This window comes from Scyliorhinus torazame, chromosome 11 (assembly GCF_047496885.1).
Source record: "Scyliorhinus torazame isolate Kashiwa2021f chromosome 11, sScyTor2.1, whole genome shotgun sequence".
Classification (NCBI taxonomy): Eukaryota; Metazoa; Chordata; class Chondrichthyes; order Carcharhiniformes; family Scyliorhinidae; genus Scyliorhinus; species Scyliorhinus torazame.
In genome coordinates this window covers 155,430,195-155,453,270 of record NC_092717.1, presented here as the reverse complement: position 1 = coordinate 155,453,270, position 23,076 = coordinate 155,430,195, and the positions used below count along the sequence as shown (strand labels likewise).

Here is a 23,076-nt window from a genome sequence, read left to right as displayed (position 1 = left end):
CAAAATGGAAGTGAGATAATATTTGCTGGGTCACCGGGCGAAATGGAAAGGGAGTAGGACTATCTGAGCTGCTCTTGTGGAGCTGGCACAGGTATGATGGGTCAAATGGCTGCCTCCTGTGCTGTGACCATTCCATGATTCAATGTTAGCAGGTTAAATTATGGAATGTAAATTGCTACAGCTGTCAATGAAGTATAACAAACTCTAGCTGTGGGGAAACTGGAAAATATAGTAATAGTTGAGCAAACCTATGAATGGGGAACAAGAGACGGGATTGTTCGTTGCCCGACGCCGTAATCGGGAACGACGATCGGGCGGAGAATGGCTCCCGAGGCCGAAACTGCGGCAGCCGCTGGTTTGACTCCTAGTCGCGATGCTCCGCCCCTTCCAAATTAGCGTCATCGGGACACGTGCCCTGCGAGTCGCAACCCATTGGAATGTCAATTAGCGGGCCCACCCCGCGATACTCCGCCTCCGATGGGCCAAGTTCCCGGTGGCACGGACAATGTGTGGTCTAGGCAGTCGTGAGCCTGGAGCGGCAGCTACAGAGAGAGAGAGAGAGGGGGCGTGCGGACAATACCCAGCACCGCCACACTAGGCTGAGATCCGTGCCGCTGGTCGGGGGGGATTCTGCCAGGGCTAGGGGGAGTGGTGGGGGGTAGCCAGGAGGTGGGGTCAGGGTGGGTGGGTGCGCTGTCAAGCACAGCTGCGCCATCTTTTCCGGTGCATATGCGGCTGCAGCTTGTCAGCTCTGCGCATGTGCAGCACGGATCTGCCAATTCTCGACCGTTTTCCGCACATTCCACCCCTCACCGGTAGCATATTGGTGCATGTTTTGAGTCGATTTTTCCATCGTGAAACGGGCCCTCCGTTGACGTCAGCACTTAGACGCAGGAACTGAGAATCCAGCCCATTGTTTTTGTCTAGCTCTGTTATGCATGTAGTCTTTTGTCATTTTAAAAAAAACAGAAACAAATTCTGCACCTGTAGGTAACAATTGATGACTGGGTAAAAGTGAAGATGCCAAAGAAGTCTGGCGGGTGGTGGTTCTGGCGCAAGAAGGACAACGTTGCCGCGCAGGTACTAGTATTGCCAATTTGTTCCATGAGAGATGGGATGGAGCATATTTGAGAATTTATAATTGAATCAGGTGTTTTTTCCAGCTTTGCTCCTAGTTGTTACACTGTGGCCCATAACCCCTCAACTCCCAGGATACTCCAAAGATGTACGAGGGAATCCCCCTCACGACTTCACAAATAAGGTTTTTGTACAGCAATTGCCCAGAAGTGCAAAAATACTCTGGAACATTGCCCTGTGCTGGGGACCATCGGAAAATGCAATTGAAATTGCAAACTTCGGATGGTCCGGACAAGGTTGCACCAATAGTTAACTCAAAAAAAAAAAAAAAAAAAAAAAAAGTTCGACGAATTTAAAAACTTTTCTAACTTCTGGCTAACAGACTGAACCACACCTTCCCTTTTTTCTCTCTTTCTCTCCTCCCCCTCCTGCCTGGGACTCTCCCACACCTGACTAACTGCCATACTTGGTATTCCTTGTAATGCTGCCATCCCAACCACACCACTGTCCCCCACCCTGAGGTACAATTTCCTTCTCCTTCTCCCCCCTCCCCCCACCCCAAACCTTGGATCTCCCCCAATTGCTGTTGACTTGCCTTGAACACTTGCTTTCTCCCTGGCCTGTTGTAAGATTTTCAGGTTTTGAGGTGCAAAACCCTTCTAAGTAAAATACTTGGGTACCAAATTCTTATTTTCTAAAACTAGGGTCCTCAGTTGTGCTTGACCTAAAAAGGTATGAATAACTAATATGTATGAATCAAACAGAATTAGTTAAGCAAGATTCTACGTAGTAATTAACACAGCATTAAAGAAAAAGTAGACTTTCCTCATTCCTTGAGATCCTGGGAGTCCTTGAGTGTTTCCAGCACAGATGATTTCTTTCTCTTTGTCTGAAGTTTGAATTGTCTCCAAGAGTCATACACCAGAAGTATGGTAACATTGGCAACAAAGATTCTAATTTCCTAACTTTTATCTCTGTCTTAATATTCCTTCTCCCGTGGTTAGAAATAGTCCAAATTCACCTTTTCTATTGACTTAAGGTGCACGTTTCCACTGACTTAAGGTGCAAGTTATCTTGTGTCACCCCACCTCTGTAACTAGAGCCTGCTAGACCAAAGACACACTTTCACCCTTGTATCTGTGGGCCCATCAAAATTTGTTCCATTGCAAACAAGTTGTAATTTTCCCCTAGATACAATAGTCACTAACTAAGTCACATTCTCTTGTCAGCATATTTTAACCCCTACCCTACAAATATCAAAACCATTTAAGAAACCATGTTAAAAGCACTTCCTATCGTAATATCAAACTTGTCTGGTTTATGGCAGCTAGTGCTGTTTTTTTTTAAATCCGACAGAGCTGGACCATGAGGCTGGACTGCAAACAGCTGTGCTGCTTGGCTCCCGCTAGACCCTCGACAGAAGGTCAGGTGGGACAGGCATGGAAGAAAAATAAATGGACAGAGAGGCTAATGCTGATAGCCAGCGGCACAGTGGTTAGCACTGCCTCACAGCGCCAGGGACCCAGGTTTAATTCTGGCCTCGGGTGACTATGTGGAGTTTGCACTTTCTCCCCGTGTCTGCATGGGTTTCCTCCCACAGTCCAAAGATGTGCAGCTTAGGTGAATTGGCCATGCTAATATTGCCCAAAACATTAGGTGGGGTTACGGGGATCGGAGTGGAGGGGGTTTGGCCTAGGTAGTGTGCTCTATTGGAGCAAGAGCCGGTGCAGACTCGATGGGCCGAATGGCCACCTTCTGCACTGTAGGGATTCTATGAAGTTATGGCCCCATGTCTAATTGCTCAGTTAAGCACATGTGAAACCATCACTTTGAGTATGGATTCAAAGTAGCAAGATATTTCTTATGCTCATTTCCAAACATCAACCTTTGCCCATTGGGTATTTTTCCTGAAGTAATTTTTAATATTTAGTACTCAAATTTGCATTGAAATTATTTTGGGCGAATTGTCAGGTGCAACAGGTGAATTTCACGAGAGCCCCAAATCTACCTCTGCACCTGGCCAATTGCGAGTCGCCCAACTCGCTCCGCCTGTGTGATCTGGATCTTGCATTTGCTGGGCGTGATCCAGATCTGCATATTTAAATGAACTACTAGGCTTATTTAAATACCTGGCCGCTGCACTCACCCAGTGCCTGGAAGTCAATGGCTGAGCCGGTCAACAGCGAACAGATCGCTGTTTGGAACTCATTTCCACAAACTTGGAACAGGCATGACGGCACCTATGGGGAGCTATTAGATACCCCCAGGTGGTCGGCGACAGGGTTGGGTAGTACCCTGGCACACTCCCTGCATCTGAGCACCGTGGCACTGCCAGGGTGCCTGGGTGGTGCTGTCAGGGGCACTGGCAATGCCAAGAGGCTCAGATGCCAGGTTGACACTGCCAGGGTTTGGGCCTAGATGGCCTTGCCAATTAAAGGGAGGATTCTCGGGGTCACTAGAAGGTTGGGTTTGAAGGGGGGGTTCCATAAAGTGATGGAAGGAATACAGAGATAGAGGCTGCTGGTCAAAATGACTCTCCGATCTGTGAGGAGAAATCAACTAAAGTGTGGCCTCGGCGGGGAATAACTCCCCAAGGCCCAAAGCGGCGTCATTCTTGGCGCAGCAACCACTGCGAAACACCCTGCCAGATGTGCCCGAAAACGCACTTGGTTTCAAGTCCGCTGAATCGCGCCCTTTATCTCCTGTAATAGGGATATTTTATAAGATTGTTCTTGGACTCCGGTAATAACGTTTAGATTAGTTCATGTCCAGTCCTGTTATTTCTGCTGTCGTTCCACAAGATGAGTAAAATTTACAGTTGGTAATGATCCATGTTAATAACTACTTTTTAAACTGTTATAAGCTGACAGTGGTATTTAGGGTTGATAGTAAAATCTTCCTGGCTATAGAGAAAGATTGGGAGTCCTCCTGCACCACAGAATGTTGGAAAATTTGGATAGCGTGGCCTGCTCCCACCTCACTGACCAATCAGCCTTTTATGCCTCCTGCCCTGCCAGGGCTGCTCCCATCACATCTTCCATACCTGCCAAATGCAAATTGTGCTCGGGAGATGGAGCATGGGTCACTGGTGAATTTCCCTATCACCTTGTTGCCATTTCTTAGGGCCACCATGTGGAAACTGGCAATAGATCTCCCAGCAGTGGCAATAAACACACAAATGAAGGGAGAAGTGCTTATTTAGCAGCCTTCTCCCCTGTCAGATGTGGGCAAGAGTGGGGAAGCGAGGATCTTCCCTGAGTAGATTAAAATGTTGACTGGATCGTGTATGGGGAGGCGGTGGCATAGCAGTGTTGTCACTGGTCTAGTAAACCAGAAACCCAGAGTAATGCTCTGGGGATCCAGCAAGTCCCACCACTGCAGGTGGAAATCTGGAATTAAAAGTCTAATGATGACCATGAAACCATTGTCATTAAAAACCCATCTGGTCCACTAAAGTCCTTTTAGGGAAGGAAATCTGCCATACTTACTTGATCTGGCCTACATGTGACTCCAGAACCACAGCAATGTGGTTGGCTCTTAACTGCCCCCTCAAGGGCAATAAATGCTGGCACAGCCTGCGAAGCCCACGTCCCATAAACAAATATAAAAAATAATAATAAATGCTCTGTGGATTGTTAAATTGAAGTCATGAAAAGCATTTTCTCATTCTATGGTTTCTTATCATCTTTATAATAAAGGTTTCTATATGCATTCCCATAGCCTGAAACAAAACAAGAGAAATTGAATGAAAGGAACGAACCTGATCAAAACCGAAACTCTCCCACCAACAGGTGAATATTAACACTTCACTATAACTTGTAATAAAAATAATATTAAGTAGACTGCATTGAAGAGTCTTTTATATTCGAGCATCCTTGCTTGTGGAGGAATTTTCATGTTTTCTTCACCAGAGGTTGTGGGGGAGAGAACTCTGCTCCTGTTCATCAACGTCCAAAAGTTGGGAGTAAACCCCGCTTACACCCAGGTGGAACACCTGTATTGATATAGTGGAGTGAGAGGAAGGGATGTATTAATGTGGGAATAGAGTTGATGGTTCTCTGCACCTCTACTCCATTTTTATCTTGCTTTTGTCATTATCCACACTTTACAGTGTGAAAGTGTTTAAAATTTGTACTTGGCTTTTACTTCGCCACAGCTTTCCCCACCCACGCGCACACCTGCTCTCTCACATTCCGACTCACAAGACACACGCGCGCATGCACTCAAATACACACACATAACATAATTTAGTATTAAACTGAGTAATCAAACTGATGCTTCCTGTTTCAGACACGGTGGGCCTGATTTTTAACTCTCCATAACGCATTAACTTAAAGTTAAAATCGGGCCCCGTATTTCTCAGTAAGAATTATTTAAGTAATCTCAGTAAAAGATACGCTAGCAAAAGGTTGATCATTATGCAATTGAATTCCATTGTAAATTTGAGTGACATCGAGAAAGAATCTGAACTTATCAAAGCCAGTTACTTGGACATGAGTGGAGAGCTGGCTATTGGGTCAATAGACTAAAAGATATGGCATTAAATAAACCGCGGGAAACCTTTATAAGAAGCAATTCAAAATGTTCAACAACACATTTCATTTTTTTTAAAACTCAGCTAGAAGGATCATCTATGATTTACTAAGGAAGTTAACAATAGCATTTGATTAAAAGAATAGGCTTATAATGTTGCAAAGTTGTAAGCCTGAGGAATGTTTTAGGAGCTGACTGGTGGAGATTTAACCTGAGGATCATCACCCCTCATGTGAGGGGCAAGGTTGAGAAGTCGGGCCTTCATGAATATCAAGTATAGAAAAAGGGAGTTGCTGAAGTAAACATTGGTCCCACAGAGGCAGTTACGGAAGAAATTATGGGAAATGAGGAAGTGGCCAGGAGAAATTATCATGGGAAGTGAGGAAGTGGCTGAGACAGGGGTGTCTCTTTACAGCAAAGATTATAGATTATTTACCATAAAGAAAGGAGCTAGAGTGAGCAACTTGAGGTCATTAATATCAGCAAAGAAATGCAAGGGACTAAAATCTGCCAAATTCCCAGGATCTTGTGGCCTACACCCTTTTGTGTTCCTGAAAATCACGACTTTAGGTGAAACAGCTTTGTGAATCATTGATTCCTAAAAGAACCTTTATGTTAAAGCCTATGTTTCGATAATGCTCCGCCATTCAATGAGTTCATGGCTAATCTGATATTTCTTGCGCAGAAAAAACAATATACAAGTTGAAAGACTGTACGGTATTTGGCAGCACTGCATTCCTAGCTGGGATAACTTGCAAAATAAAATAAATCACTGAATATAACAGAAATGCTACTATAATGAATAAAAGTTATATAACGGGATTAAAAGCTGAGGTTATTTCCCTGGCGGAGCAATCTAGAATATGGGAGCACAGTCTTAATTAGGGGGATGATCATTTAGGTATTAGATCAGCAAGGTTGGTGAATCGGTGTAATTCTCTACCCCAGAGAGTGGTGGATGCTCCATAATTGAACATATTTATGGCTGAGATTAGAAACTATTTTGTCTCCAGGATTAATGCCTGTGGAGAGTGGACAGGGAAATGGAGTTGTCTGAAAATCAACCGTGATAATTTTGAATGACTGAGCAGAGTTGAGGCTGCATGGTCTGCTCTTGCTAATATGTTCTTAAACTGGTTAACAAGCGAAGACCATACAAAACGGGAACTGGAGTAGGCCAGTTGGCTCTGAGTCCGCTCTGCCATTCAATAGGATCATTGCTCATCCAACATTCCTCGCGTCCATTTTCCTGTCCCTTCCCCATAACCCTTGATTCCATTACTGATCAAGAATCTATCTCAGCCTTAAATATACACGTGGACTCCACTCCCAAAGATTTCTGTGTCAGAGTTCCAAAGATACTCAACCCTTTACGATAGCTTGTCCTATTCACCCAGGCCCCCTGTGGAAGACACCTTTCTGATGATTTGTATTTCTGATAACTTCAAGTTCAATGGAAAAACCCATAGAAAATCTACAGACAAACATAACAAACAGCTCATGCTGTTTGTTCAGCATATGTGTTATCTGTATCAGTTATGTTAGACTCCTATTGAATTTTAACATTTTCTTCAAATAATTCTAATTGGAAAATGTTTTTGTTTACATCATTTAATATGTAACATTCACATGAAATCGGAGACTGCACGGAACTACTAATGTGAATTATAATATATAATACCTCTTTTAGAGATTATAAACTCATGCTTGCTCTTTGCCACCATTTCTGTGAATGTGTGATTCTAATCTTTTATCAACATTTTGATTAGATCCAAAGAAGGGGACTTCTCTAGTGATGAAGATTCAACTAACTTAAATGGATCAACAAGTGAGCCAAATCTGTCTGAGATCCCAAATCAAGGATGTTCCATCTCTTACAAGAAGTCTCTGAGATTATCCTCAGAACAAATTGTAAGCATTTTCCCCATGATATTTGCCTGTTTTAGTCTTTAGAAATGTGTACAGGTGCATTATTAAGTCTATACACACTGGTAGACAGATATTGTTCCTATTTTGTTAATTCAATGCAGAGAACCTGACTTAATTTTTTTTTTTTTAAATTGCTTATTGTCACAAGTAGGCTTCAATGAAGTTACTGTGAAAAGCCCCTAGTCGCCACATTTTGGCTACAGTTTCTGTCACTGCTTATCAGGAAGGATGTGATCACACTAGAGGGTACAGTGAATATTTACAATATATTACTAGGAGTAGAGCAATTAGCTGGGGTTGCTTTCTTTGGAACATAGGGGGCTGAGCAGAAATTTAAGTAAGGCCTTTGAAATTGAGGGTTTAGATAGAATAGTTAAGTATCTATTAACCAGGGAGAGGCCAATAAAAAGGGCCATAGATTTAATATAATTGCTAATCGAGTTTGTGAAGAACCTTTTTGACCCACGGGCTACAGTAGGGGTCTGGAACTTATTGCTGGAAAGGATGGGAGAAGCATGAAGCTTCCATGCATTTAAAAAAAAACTTTGACTGCACTTGAGCTGCAGTAAGCAAGACCGGGGGGCACCGGCCGAAGGAGGTGAAAGTGGAATTAAGCTGGATGGCCTTTTTTCAACATGTACAAGACATTTTGGGCTGAATGGTCTCCTCCTATTATGGTTCCATTTGTTTATTATTTAATGTTGCCTCCTATTGAACTGACCAACGCAGGGTAGGAAAGCTACATGTTTTATTGTTCAATCTGAACTGGATGACAACAGAAGTGTAGCAATTGGTCTTGACATTCTGGATGCGGGGTAAATTTTTAAAAAAGAATCCTGGTTCCTACCTTGTCATCCTTGTGGATACGGATGTTAGTCATGGGGTACCTTTGAGCCTCTAAGAAATATCATGTGGGCACCTGAAGATTGGTTATTTGGACAGTACAAGAGTGTGACTGCGACCAATGTTGTGAGGTTGATCTTGAGCAACCTACTCCAGTTTTTTAAATGCAGAACAGTCTGCTTTTTTATTTATTTTTTTGTTCTAAATTTTATTTGTGTGTGTGTGTATACCCTAGGCAAGCCTGAAATTGCAAGAGGGGCCAAATGATGCGGTATTTAGTATAACAACTCAGTATCAAGGTACCTGTCGCTGTGAAGGAACCATATACCTCTGGAACTGGGATGATAAAGTCGTCATATCGGATATTGATGGAACGATAACCAAGTAGGTTTTGCAGATGGAAGCACTTGTATTTTAACAGCAATTATTTTCATTAGATGGATATATGGAGTACTGCATACATAGGAATAAATGTTTTTTTTAAAAAAGCTTCTTGCATGCTAAGTTCTCAATGAACCTTGTAATTTATGCACGTGTTTCCTTGTTTGTGTATGATGTTTTATTCATAATGTAGCAGTTTGTGTACAATGATTTAAAAAATATATATCGCTGCAAGTCCAAAATTTTGTTCATTATGTCTTCGTAAACTTCATGGATGCTAGATTTTATCCGTTATATTTCTTTCTTACCAAAATATTCTCATGCTTCAGAATTAATGAATTTTCTGTATTGATAGACTGTTTTAACGTATACAATTGGCACCATGTCATTGGCAAATTCTTCTGTTTCCTGCACTTCTTCCTCTTGCTAATTTGCTTGTTGAGCTGTATTTTCCATTTATATAGCCTGACTGCTCTGTAGTGTTCATTAACCCCACCCTTTGAACTTTGTATGATCCAGTTTTCCTTTTGTTCTGCCTCGTTGTCTTTTTTTCAGTATCCATACCTCCAGAATCATTCTATAACGACACTGAACAGCTTCTCACAGTGAAGTTTATAAGTTTCATTCAACAGAACCAGGATTTTAAAAAAGGTCATCTGCTTTATAGCTCTGTTCTCTTCTCCATTCCTGTTTGTATCTGTTCTGCAAGTTGTGTGCAGTGTTGTTGAATTGTACTTTGTTCCTGCTCTCTTCTATGGGGCTGAAAATATGTTGGTTTTCAAACCCGGACAAGTACTTGGATTGTTCTGACAGGAACATCTACCAATCACCACCACAGAACTATCAGGGTCATGAGGAGATTCCTAATTTTGAGTAATTATCTGCGTGCTCACCATGCGTCACATCAATAGCATCTGACAGTTTACTGGAGGTGGAATGAATAGCATCAGCCATCACTGCACTTGGGGCAGCACGATGACGCAGTGGTTAGCACTGCTGCCTCACCGCGCCGAGGTCCCAGGTTCAACCTGGCTCTGGGTCACTGTCCGTGTGGAGTTTGCACATTCTCCCCATGTTTGTGTGGGTTTCGCCCCCACAATCTAAAGATGAGCAGGGTAGGTGGATTGGCCACACTAAATTGCCCCTTAATTGGAGAAAATGAATTGGATACTCTAAATTTACATTTTAAAAAGCCATCACTGCTCTCTTCCTGGTTTACCAGACCAGGACATCTGGGAGTGCCTTGCATCCTGTTGCACCCAGTGTTCATCCTTCTCAATGCATCATCTGTTGGTGAGTCTCAAAACAAAGCCTAGGAATGCCTTCAACCTGGGTGTTTTCTCCTCCCCACACCTCCCCCAAATGGATGACTTTGTTTGTGGTGGATTAAGGTTCTTCCCCAAACACAATGTATACCATTCCTGGCAACTGTGTGTGTGTGCTGGAAGACCCATGAATCTTTGGGGCCCCTGTTCTTATCTGTCATTCTCCAGATGTTGTCTATGACAATTGAGGGACTTTGAACAGACTGCTAATGCCTTTGTCTCCAGCTTTATTTTGTCTACCAGCAAGGTGCACAGTAGCACACCTAAAACAGGAAGAACATTTGGGTAGTTAATTACACTCCATCTTTATGCTTATTAAAATTTACATTAATATCAAGACAATATTTTATTCCAAAAAATGAAAGCGTGCACAGATTATCTCTCTATTTTTTTTTCTCTCTTTCTTTCTCATTCCCTCTTTCACTCTTCACCTTCCTGGCAAAAACAACACCATTCCCCATCTCCCTCAACTCATGTACGAATTAGATAGATTTTTTTTCCTTTGTCATTCACTGACTTTACACCCAAATATTCCTGTAAACCAATGGTCCCAACACGCAAGATATTAGTGGAAAAGTCACTGTGGTTTTAATTGGTTAAAATCCAACTGTACCACTGTTTTGCCAACCTGCAAGGGTGGTGCTCCAATTGAAGGGAGACTGTGTACTCCTTTACTCGATAAGCATGCACCTTGCAGGTAGGTGTCAATTTCTTAATAATTTGGCTTGCAAACTAAGAAATCCATGCTCATCAAACCCTGTTAGCCCAAGTTGGAGTCGCCTCCATATGCACATCGGGTACCAACAACATGGTGGAAGATTCTGCATATGTGCCACCCCCATATCTTGCTTCCCATCACCAATTCTTTATTGGGAATTTTGACAGATCTGAGGCTGGCTCCTCCTCCAGCAACCTTAGTGACAGGTTTTCCTTCCCCCCTCTGCAGCTGCTTTTCCTTTCTCCCCACAAACCTTCCTCATGGCCAGGCCCTGGATCTTGTATCTGGTCCAGAGGAAACACTTCCATTGGACTCATAGGCATCAATTGCATAAAATAACAGGTGTATCTATCAATCAACCAGTCTTATTTATGAACTGCTCACTTTGCCATATTCTGATACCTTAATGGTTAATTGTGTTACTTGCAGTGGAACAATTTGCATCTTACCTCCTTATTAATATTACTTGAATTTTATTTGTGGTGGGCCTATTTAAAACCGTATACAATGATGCACTAATCTATTTACAACTTTAGATCTTAAGCTTGGTTGTTTCAGATAATTTATGATGTTTATATATTTTTTTTATAGGTCTGATGCCTTAGGGCAGATCCTTCCTCAGCTGGGCAAGGACTGGACTCACCCTGGGATCGCCAGACTTTATCATAAGATTCATGAGTATGTCTGGAATTCACATCTAAGAAAAAGTAACATTGCAAAGAGTTGAATTGATTTTTCTTTCCCCGCACCATTGCAAGTTACCAAAATCTTTATTGAGATATGGTTCCATGGCACTGGCTGCCCTCAAATACTCTGCCCCTTTGGTCTTTGAGTCTTGACTGCTTACCCACTTTGATTGCCACAGCTGAGCGTAATCTTGCCTTGCATCCAGAAATGCAAATTTCCAGAAGGGGTGCTGGACAACAATCAAAATGGGAAGCAGGGCTTTACTCTAAATGTGCCAAAATAAATTGTAGCATAAATTGCACCTCTGGCAACAACCATAGCAGCATTAGACCTATGGAGGAAAGTGTGACTTGTTCATAACTAGCTGTTGATGTAACAATCTGATAGCAAGGAACAATTCTGGTGTAAAGAGGTAGCAGAGTAGTATTGTCAGCATAAACGTGGAAGGTGACCCCATGTCTGGAGATAATGTCTCCATGGGACAGCAGATAAGGGGATCAGGGGTTACGGGGGAGGAGGCAGGGGAATGGGGATAGAGGAGGCAGGAGAATGGGGATGCGAAACCTATCGGCCATGATCGTATGGTGGAGTAGACTCAATGGACCAAATGGCCCAATTCTGCTCCTATATCTTATGGTCTATAAAGAAGAGAGCCAAGGATGATTCATGAGGGACTCTGTGGTGATGGATCAGAAGTGAAAGCATTGCTGGAGAATTTCTAGCTAAGATCAGACAGGAATGAATGGTGGAACTAAACGGAAGCAGCCTCTCCATCTGGACAATGAAGGGAAGGTATTCGAATACCATGTCAATGACTATAAACAGGACATGGGAAGTCTCATGCAACATAGTCACAGAGAATGAGGTTTATCATTTTCATTTGAGTCATTTTAATGCCATTACTCGGATCGCCAATTTCCACCTCTGCAACCTTTCCCTGACTCCACATCTGCCTCAGCTCACCCTCCTCTGTGTCTATTTTGCCTCGAATCGTGCCGATTCCAATGTAATCCTGACTGGCCTTCTACACTCTGTAAACTTAAGGTCAATATCCATACTCGCACCAAGTTCCGGTCAGCCACTACAATGTGTTCGCTGACTTGTATTAACTCCCTGTCAAGTTGCATCTTAATTCCCATAATTGTTTTCCAATTCCACCATTGCTGCGCTTCTCCCTATCTGCTTTCTCCTCTAACCCTACAACTCTAATTTGTGGTCCTTCCATTCAGACCTGTTGAGGATTCCCCTCAGCTGCCAAGTTCCTGAGCTCTGGAATTTCCTCCCTCAACTTCTGTCTCTTTCCTCCTTTTAGTACCCTCATTAAACCATGCCTCATTGGTAATCGGCCCTAATACCTTCCTATGTGGTGTGGCTCGGTGTCACATTTGGTTTAAAAACTCTCCTGTGAAGGTCCTTGGAATGTGGTTTACCATGTTAAAGGTACAATAAAAATAATAGCTTATTGTCACAAGTAGGCTTCAATGAAGCTACTGTGAAAAGCCCCCAGTCGCCACATTCCGGCACTTGTTCGGGGAGGCCGGTACAGGAATTGAACCAGCGCTGCTGCCTTCTGCATTACAAGTCAGCTATTTAGCCCATTGTGCTAAACCAAATTAGAAGACATGCAAGAACTTCTGCACTCCCAAGCACTACACACTTCAGTGTCCGCAGTTTCTATGAAAGGAATTGGACCCAAATCCATTTGTCAGTTGACTGAAAACTCTTGTCTCTAGAATCTAGATCACTTGTGAAAGAAAGAAAGTCATTAACTGGATGTTGTTAAATCAAGTCCGTTTTCAAAACCAAATATGTTTGCAGAAGATTTTTTAAACATTTATATATTAAAACATGGATTGTATTATTTCTGCATTTCTAATTACAAACCCATTTATATAAAAATTAGTAAAGATTTATTAAAGTAGAATTTCAGGCACATTTTAACTTTAGATTGTTTCACCAAAGTAAACAATTTAGCAGAGCCAAATAATGTACACTGTATAATTACAAGATAAATATGTTATCATTTTAATTATCGACAACAACACTATGGTAGTAACGTGTTAAGGAATGATTTCCCCCCCCCCCCCCCAAAGGGAAGTCTTTAATTTTCCAGAACTGATTAATAATAATCATATAAAATAATTTTGAAAATAGCTACTCCAGAACTCATTTTGCACCTGGCTGTTCTCTTAACTAGGAGATGGGATATATTCAAGGTGCTGTTTGTCTTGTCCTGCAATGCTGCCAACCTCCCTAACTTTGCCAGTGCTTTGAGTTTTCTGCCTACCTTTCCAGAAGATGTGAAGATCAGTCTCTCTGGTAACATGACCACTCTTCATATGATGGCCAGAAAGGTTAGAAAAAGCCAAAACTCCAGTTTCCTCTAGACATCAGTTGGGAACAAAACATACTGTTGTACAAAATAAGTAACCTTTTCTGCATTGGAGCTAACTGAGAAGTTCAGGTGGTTTGCATGTAGCCCACCATACAATTGTTATGTATTAATTATGTACCATACAGTGATGCTTATTGTTCTCTGCTGTTTGCTTAAAGGAATGGTTATAAATTTCTCTACTGTTCGGCACGTGCCATTGGGATGGCAAACATGACGAGAGAATATTTGCACTGGGTGAATGATAAAGGAACTATCCTTCCCAGAGGACCCTTGCTACTAGCTCCGAGCAGCCTTTTTTCAGCATTACATAGGTATGTGGCAAGATCTTGAGCAAAGAAATATTTTTACAATTGCCAGCATGGTAACACAAGTGGATAGCACTGTGGTTTCACAGCGCCAGGGTCCCAGGTTCGATTCCCCGCTGAGTCACTGTCTGTGCGGAGTTTGCACGTTCTCCCCCTGTCTGCGTGGGTTTCCTCCGGGTGCTCCAGTTTCCTCCCACAGTCCAAAGACGTGCAGATTAGGTGAATTGGCCATGATAAATTGCCCTTAGCGACCAAAAAAGGTTAAGAGGGGTTATTGGGTTACGGGAATAGGGTGGAAGTGAGGGCTTAAATGGGTCGGTGCAGACTCGATGAGCTGAATGGCCTCCTTCTGCACTGTATGTTCATGACATAAGGTTATTTCATTAGTTGTTTAAAAATATAGCCTTTTGATGTTGCTTAGGACGCTCTCATTGAAACATGGACTGAGTCTTGCTGATTACTGACAGGTCCCACCATCGGGTCGAAGGTGGGTGGCAATTCTACGTCAGCAGATGCCAGGGTGGCATGTGCCTATTTGCGGCCAATTCACAGGCCGCGATGTACAATTAAGGATGGTAGCCAGGTTAAAAGCTGCCAGGACAATTATAGGGCCAGCAGCTCGGCTGCCTCATTAGTGCCACCACTCATGGTGGCCATTGTTGACGTTGCAGGGCACCTCAATGGCCCCGTACCCAAGAAGGCAGTTGTGGTAAGATGCTGGAGCCGGGTCGCCCTGCGGCCATGGAGTGTTTGTAAAAGAGGCCCCTTCCCCACCCTATCCCCAGAATCCACTAGGACCTCGCCATCACAGGGTGGGCTCACCTGACATGGACAGAAGGCAGTAAAAGTGACATTTACTTGCTTCCCGATGGGCGTCCAGACCACCAGTGTGCCTTCCACTGGCAATATGGCATGGTGACGGGATGGCACTGGACTCCCCGATACCATCCTCCAGCATTTTGACAGCCCTCTGTCTCTCAGCCCATTCCCAAAAGACCTGGAAAATCTACCTCATAATGTTGACAGTTTGTTTGACAGGTATTTGACATGCCCAGAAACCTATCGCTATAAGGATTTTTAAAGCTACTATAATGTAATAATCGCTTATAGTCACAAGTAGACTTCAATGATGTTACTGTGAAAAGTGCCCAGTTGCCGCATTCCGGCGCCTGCTCAAGCTCAGTTGAGATATTGTTCGATGTTAAGTGTTCGCCGCAGACATACAGCACCTCCCAAGTTCAGGGAACTTTGCTGAAGATTTAGCACCCCAGTTGATATGCAGGTCTTCATTGAAATTTAACCAGACAAAACGATGCAACTTTGTAGCACAGAATACTTAGAGCTTTCTGATGTACAGCTAGTTCCACCTACTGAGGCATTGGTTTAATAAGTGGTAGTGATCTTGGCTAAATGTAGCATACTGGCTCCCCACTGTCGGGCTTGTCAGACAGCATAGAAACATAAGAGAATAGGAGCAGGAGAAGGCTGTTTGGCCCTTCCTTGCTCCGCCATTTAATATCATCATGGCTGACCCTCTATCTCAACACTAAAAGAAACATCAGCAGTGTCCTAGAATACCAAGGAACTGTTATCTGGTTGGGTGTTGGATTACTGTGTGCCATTTGTGGGTCTGAATTTCTGATCCAAGACATAAGCATTGTGGAACTACCTCAACCCTAATGGTACCTCTGAGGATAATCATTGGATGGTGTGTAATTTTGTTCACTAATGCTACTATAAAGCATGTTGAAGCCTGCATGCACCATTGCTGTACGTCTGCAACCTTTTAAAAGTAGAGTTTGTTTTGCATTTTTTGGGGATTCAGTGGCCTTGCATTCTTTGGGGTAGATTTTAGTTAACTTAACCATCTATTATGGGCAGCTGGGGTTTAATCCCTCTAAAGTCAGTATTACAGATCATAACTGCCACTAAACTTTCGAGCAGTATGTCTTTTTCATAGGCAGTAGCAAAAGACCAGTATCTATTTGGGCGGCATGATGGCACAGTGGTTAGCACTGCTGCCTCACAGCTCCAGGGTCCCGGTTTTAATTCCGGCCTAGGTGACTGGAGTTTACACTTTTCTCCCCGTGTCTGCATGGGTTCCCTCCGGGTGCTCCGGTTTCCTCCTACAGTCCAACGATGTGCAGGTTAGGTGGATTGGCCATGCAAAATTGCACTAAAAGGTGTCTAAAAAGGGCAGCACGGTAGCAGAGTGGTTAGCACTATGGCTTCACCGCGCCAGGGTCCCAGGCTCGATTCTCACCTTGGGTCCCAGGCTCGATTCTCGCCTTGGGTCCCAGGCTCGATTCTCGCCTTGGGTCCCAGGCTCGATTCTCGCCTTGGGTCCCAGGCTCGATTCTCGCCTTGGGTCCCAGGCTCGATTCTCGCCTTGGGTCCCAGGCTCGATTCTCGCCTTGGGTCCCAGGCTCGATTCTCGCCTTGGGTCCCAGGCTCGATTCTCGCCTTGGGTCCCAGGCTCGATTCTCGCCTTGGGTCCCAGGCTCGATTCCCGCCTTGGGTCCCAGGCTCGATTCTCGCCTTGGATCACTGCCTGTGCGGAGTCTGCACGTTCTCCTTGTGTCTGCGTGGGTTTCCTCCGGGTGCTCCGGTTTCCCCTCCGAAATCCCCAAAGACATGCTGTTAGGTAATTTGAACATTCTGGATTCTCCCTCAGTGTACCAGAACAGGCGCCGGAGTAGGGGCTTTTCACAGTAACTTCATTGAAATGTTAATGTAAGCCTACTTGGGACAATAAAGATTATTAATTGCCCCTTAGTGCCCAAAACGTTAGGTGGGCTTGCTGGGTTACGGCAAAAGGGTGGAGGCTTAAATAGGGTGCTCTTTCTAAAGGCCAGTGCAGATTTGATGGGCTGAATGGCCTCCTGCTTCTGTAAAGTCTGATTCTATTTGTCTTTGTTTACTGCTAGCAGTGAGAAGAGCTACATTTGGAAGCTAGGGAAGATAGCTGGTAGAAACTGTACAATGGGAAATAGTTTAGCAGCATGTAATTAGTTTAACAATGATTATTGAATAGTCAGCATTTTGGGTAAAACAGTGCATTGTGTGGTCATGTTTTTGTCTGACATTATACTTGTCTGGTTGCAGGGAGGTAATAGAGAAGAAACCAGAAAAATTTAAAATTGCATGTTTGAATGACATCAAAAGTTTATTTACTATTTATAACCAGCCTTTCTACGCTGCTTTTGGGAACCGACCTAATGTAAGTAACTAACAAACGTGATTATTTCACACTCATTACTCTAGAGACTGAATGTAATGTTACGGACAGGAAGGGGTTTAATTTAAACAACCATGATTTCCCCCCTCTCCACTCGTCTGCAAACTTTGATTTTGATTTCTCTCTCTTTCTCCTCCCCATCCACCCCCTCCCCCCAATAAACTGTGGTGTCCCAAACCCTCGGGTTTGATATGATACAATTTTTATCAATCACCCCACAAAAAACTTTGTGTTCTCTTTTTCACTCGTACAATAAAAGAGAGGAAGAAAAGTAAGGTTTACATGCAAAGACCCAAATGAAAACAATTATTATTCCATGTGTGTCCAGAGACCCGAATCAAAGGCCAATAATATATTCCTTCATAGGATTGGCAGGTTGAAAATTGATGCTGGATAATTCACTTTTCCAGTGGAGTTAACTTCCATGATGAGATAGGCATTTAGATTAAATAATCTTGTAGGCCATGGTTCCTAAATTCTAGTAAAAACTTTGTAAATAAGGCCAGGCATTCAAACCTGGCCAGAACCCTTTTTCTGTGCAACTGCTTAATAGATGGAAAAATGACTGACTGAGCTGCGCAACTTCATAAGTCAATGTTACAGCTTCCGCTAGCTTGGGGAGTCATGTCATATGACTTGGACCTCTCCACGATGACTTTAACAAAGGGTGTATATCTCTTTGTCTGTGTTCCTGAGATTGTTAATGTTCTAAAAATTAAGCCTTAACGCGAATTTGCCAGGTCCTTTGTTCTAGCAAACAAATCTGCTCTGGTTGGCCTGGCTTATGCAATGCAAATGGCCTTTGTATAATTCCCTTTGAATTTGGTCTCTGCAGCCCACCGGGATTATTAACGTTTCTTCTGAGATAACGTAGCACGAATTTGTGATACTGCCAAATACTCCCTTTTGTTCAGATTGCCATAGTATTCAGCCATTTTAAAAAGGCCATTTATAGTTTTAAAACTTTAGAAATTAGCTATGAATGTTAGTGTTAGGTTTGCCTGTTATATTTTAACTGCTTCACAAAAATGTAAAATTGTTGTAAAAATGTGGGATTTTACCCTCGGTCTTGTAATTGTATTCTTCCAAATACCAAGCACTGCAAAATTTAATGCCTGATTTTTTTTTTTTTAAACTTTCAAATTGCTTTTTCAGGATGTTTGCGCCTACCAGCAAGTAGGAGTTCCAGATTACAGAATTTTTACAGTAAATCCGAAAGGTGAACTGATACAGGAGCAAACCAAGGGCAATAAATCTTCGTGAGTATTCTGATCAATTAGATTTCTGAGACACTCCCAAAATAATAATGTGTACCGTTTTTGATGAAAGCACAGAAATTGAAATTTGGAAAATAATTGTCTACATAACTTGATTGTAAACTTTGCAAACACAATGTGATACCAATTTTAAAGTTCTTTTGTGCTTAGAATTATCCAATCTGTAGCACTAAAATAATGATTCTGACTAACTCTTGCTAATGTAACTCTTACATAGGGAGGGTGTGTGTGCGCAATATCTGTTCCTTCCAGTCATAATTCCCACGTCAATTCTATTAGAACATAGAACAGTACAGCACTATTCTGCGGCTTATGGTCGAGCTCCCCCTCCACCACCACTCTGTGATTATGCAGCAGTGCACATTAAAAATAATTCTAAACTTGTCTGAGCTGGATATGCTGAAAGTTCACAGCTACACTTGCAAAATGAGTTTTTCCATTGGGCCTACTACTGTCTTACTGGTAGGCATTTGTTTCACCCTTATCTGTTGTAATGCATTTAATCTTGCCACATTTCAGATTGATGCTCCAATGTAACCCCTGCAATCCCCCTCCTAATATGTTGAGATCCCACATCTCCTTGTCACAAATATTTTGTTCCTTGGCTAACTGCCTGTCTCAAATACGGGCATGTTAAAATGTTTGAGTAGAAAGAAAGAATTGCATTTATTTAGCATCTTTCTTAACCAATGGACATAACAAAGCATTATACAACCAATCAATTACTTTTTGAAATGTAGTCTCTGTTGCAATGTACAAAAAGTGACAGGTAATTTGCACACAGCAAACACAACTGTGTTCATGATTGGAACAGATTCCTAGATTAAGGAATAAATATCGGCCAAAGCAACGGTGCCAACACCCCTGCATTTTGATCTTCCCCATCCAGCTGAAGACTGGTGGGGCCTCAAGCTAATATTTCATCTGAAAAATGGCACCTTCGACAGTGCAGCACTCCCTCTACTGCACTGGAATGCCAGTCTACATTGTCATACTCTGGTCTTAAGAGTGAGATTTCCCATAATGGGGTTAAATTTATATTAGTTGATAAATGAGATTGGAGCTATTTGCTCGCATGGAGAGGGAAAGAGAGAATGTTGGCATAAACTGAGCCATATGGCGTAGTTCAGTGTCAATATTTTTCTGCACCACGCAGCACTTCACTTTCTAAAACCACTAAATTACTCCTTTGTTATTCCTAGTTCATTGTAAACCCAGTAATCCCACCGCCTATGATATATTTGAATTTTGTGTACATGATAGCTGAAGATAAGTGATCATTGTTATTTCAAACATGAAAAATATGGAAGATGCTAACAAGAGATAGCCCAGTCCTCCATAGCTGTGCTGTAAGAGTCCTCATCTATAAACTCAGCACTGAAAACAATGCAGTGGCATGAAGTTGGAGTCCTTGCCACTAGTTTCCCACCAAAAATCTCAGAATATGTTGGGGCTAGTGAACTCTGGTGTAAGGGTATGTTTAATGGCTTCATAATTAATACCAAGCAACCCTTCTGGCCCTTACAAGTATAATGTTTCATTACTTTGAGAGTTGGCATATATTGGAGATTTTTTTTTAAATAGTGTGTCCTCTTAATTCCTTTTCTTTCCCAATCTTTTATTTTGCTTTCTCCACCTGAATTAGACCTCATTTTACTTCCTGGTATAGATCTTTGCATGTCACAGCAAAGATTCTGCAGTCTGGTTGAAGAGTCTCGCTGTTTCTTGCTCTGATTGCATACAATGTCAATGCTCTGTAGTATTTGTTGTGCTGGATCAGACACTGGGTTATGAAGCATTATGGGCAACTGTCAGTTCATCCTGTCCTTTCGCTGCTGAATGCAAAATTTCAGCCAGCAATTCACTCACCGAGTCATTTGGTAGTACAGAACTAGTATGCTGAAAGAAGGGACGTTTTGTCAAAGCTTTCCATCTTACATTCATCATGGCAATTTGTAGGAATACCAATTTAAGAAAATGCAACAAATTTACATTGTGCGAGAAGAGAGTGCTGGTTGGTTGGCAGATGGACTCTGATAAAGATGGTGCCTTGGAGAATGTACCAGCTGATGGTTACTGACCATAAACTGCCATGCACAGTTTGAAATTTAAATCAGGCCAGTGAATTGATTGATTGATTTATTGTCATGTGAGAGTACCTTTAAGAAATGGATGTTTATAAAATAGCTGTAGTGGATGTACCTTTAAGAAATGGGTGTTTATCAGTGATGTCTGGGAACTGGGCTGTCTGTTTGCTTTTACTTGGGCTTGCAGCTACAGGATGTGTTTAGTTTTGTTTTAGATTTGGAGAAGTTGCAGTCACAGAAAGATGTGCATGAATCTCTGCAAGCTTATGAATGTTCATTTGATGATTTCAAAGTGTTAACTGTTCTCAGGAGTGAAGTTAAACCTGATGTCTTTCTGTAAAAAAGGGTTCTTTTTGTCTTATGAATGTTGCAAGGAAAGATTAAAAGTTACTTAGAGAGTACTGTATTCTTTGGGGGATTTATTGGTGTTGATAGTTAAGATGTTTACTGTGGGTTTATAAAGTGTTAACTGGTTTCATAAATAAACATTGTTTTATTTTAAAAGTACTGAAGATTTCTGTTGCATCACACCTGCAGAGTAGGGCTGTGTGCACCCCATAACCACAACCTATTAAAAGTTGTGGGTCAGGCGAACTCCATGATACACTTTGGGCATATTTAAATAGATCCCCACCAAGCCTTCGACGTTGACGCTCTTTCTCTTTATCCTCATCACTATCCTCAAACTGTACGTTTGCCTTTACATCCGCCAATTTTAGCTGACTCATGTTTCATGGCCATTTTCCGAAGTTCAAACTCTCTCTTTTTCCTCTCTCTCTTTCTCTTTCTTTTTCCTCTATCTCTTCCGTATTCCAAACCCAGGCCCATAACAAATTGGGGGCTCGTCTGGGATAAAAGTCTATCTATTGGATTGGCTTAGTGAACCTGAGGGGTGAGCATATTGTGTTTGCTTTTCAGGTATCGTATTCCAGTTTAAGTAGGGAGTGTGTTGTGGACATTGGCTCTTTCAAAGGCTCTGAAGTTTCTGGGGGTGGAGACGGTCACATGCAGTACCTTACGGCCAGAGACTAAAAACAGGCTTTTAGATTTGGCAAAAACATTGCAGTTAACATTACCTGACAAAATGCGAAAAGATGAGGTAATTATGGCGGTGGCTAAGCATTTAAAATTGCCTGAGATAAAATCTGACTCATTGGAAATGGCAAAAATTCAGTTCCAAATTAAACAAATGAACATGAAAGAGAATTAAAGCAACTTGAATACGAAAGAGATAGAGAGGAAAAAGAAAGAGAGAGAGGAAATGAAAGAGAGCGAGTTTGAACTTCGGAAAATGGCCATGAAACATGACAGTCAGCTAAAATTGGCGGATGTAAAGGGAAATGTACAGTTTGAGGATAGTGATCAGGATAAAGAGAAAGAGCGTCAAAGTCGAAGGCTTGGTGGGATCTATTTAAATATGTCCAAGCATTGCCAAGGTTTGATGAGAAGGAGGTGGAAGCCTTTTTCATTTCATTTGAGAAGGTAGCTAAACAAATGAAATGGCCACAGGAGATGTGGGTATTACTAATTCAAACAAAGTTGGTAGGTAGAGCTAGTGAAGTGTTTGCATCACTATCAGAGGCGGTATCTGAGTTGTATGAGGAGTTGAAAAAAACCATCTTAGGTGCATATGAACTAGTGCCTGAAGCCTACAGACAAAGGTTTACAAATTAAAGAAAGAATTTGGTCAAACATACATGGATTTTGAAAGGATCAAACAAAGTAATTTTGATAGGTGGATAAGGGCTTTCAAAATAGACTAAACGTATGAAGCTCTCGGAGAAACGATACTTTTGGAGGAGTTTAAAAATTCAATTCCTGATGTAGTGAGAACTCTTGTGGAAGAGCAGAGGGTTAAACCTGTGAGATTAGCAGCAGAAATGGCAGATGATTATGAATTAGTTCATAAATCAAAGCTTGGTTTCCGACATCAGTTTCAGCCTGTGAGGGATAGAAACTGGGGAAAGAGAAATACTCAAGTGGTAGAGGTAAAGGAGATCTGATGGGAGATAATAAGGAGAGTGTACCTCAGATTAAAAAAGAAATCCAGGAGGGTGGAAAAGAGATGAAAAGTTTCAAAATATTTTCACTGTAATAAACTAGGCCATGTAAAGTCACAATGTTTGTGGTTGAAGAAAAGCACTAGGAAGGCTGATGTGGTATAACAGGATAAGACAGTGGTAAAGGAAAGCCGGAGTGAAGCGAAGGAGGTGCAAAAGATTGTGAAGCCTGATCAAGATGTGATTGATAAGAAGGTGCCGGATGTCTTTAAAGAATTTAC

General features: G+C 42.2%; 1 protein-coding gene across 3 annotated transcripts in view; it reads left to right on the top strand.

Annotated features, from left to right (window-relative positions):
• Nucleotides 1-23,076, top strand: part of lpin2 (lipin 2) — a 148,442-nt gene that overhangs the window by 108,818 nt on the left and 16,548 nt on the right. For all 3 annotated transcript variants that reach the window (XM_072467905.1, XM_072467906.1, XM_072467904.1), the window contains exons 12-19: nt 991-1,080; nt 4,798-4,868; nt 7,380-7,521; nt 8,618-8,766; nt 11,398-11,484; nt 14,047-14,199; nt 17,299-17,413; nt 18,587-18,690. In XM_072467905.1, the coding sequence (XP_072324006.1) occupies nt 991-1,080; nt 4,798-4,868; nt 7,380-7,521; nt 8,618-8,766; nt 11,398-11,484; nt 14,047-14,199; nt 17,299-17,413; nt 18,587-18,690 (911 nt within the window). The remainder of the gene's footprint in view (nt 1-990; nt 1,081-4,797; nt 4,869-7,379; nt 7,522-8,617; nt 8,767-11,397; nt 11,485-14,046; nt 14,200-17,298; nt 17,414-18,586; nt 18,691-23,076) is intronic.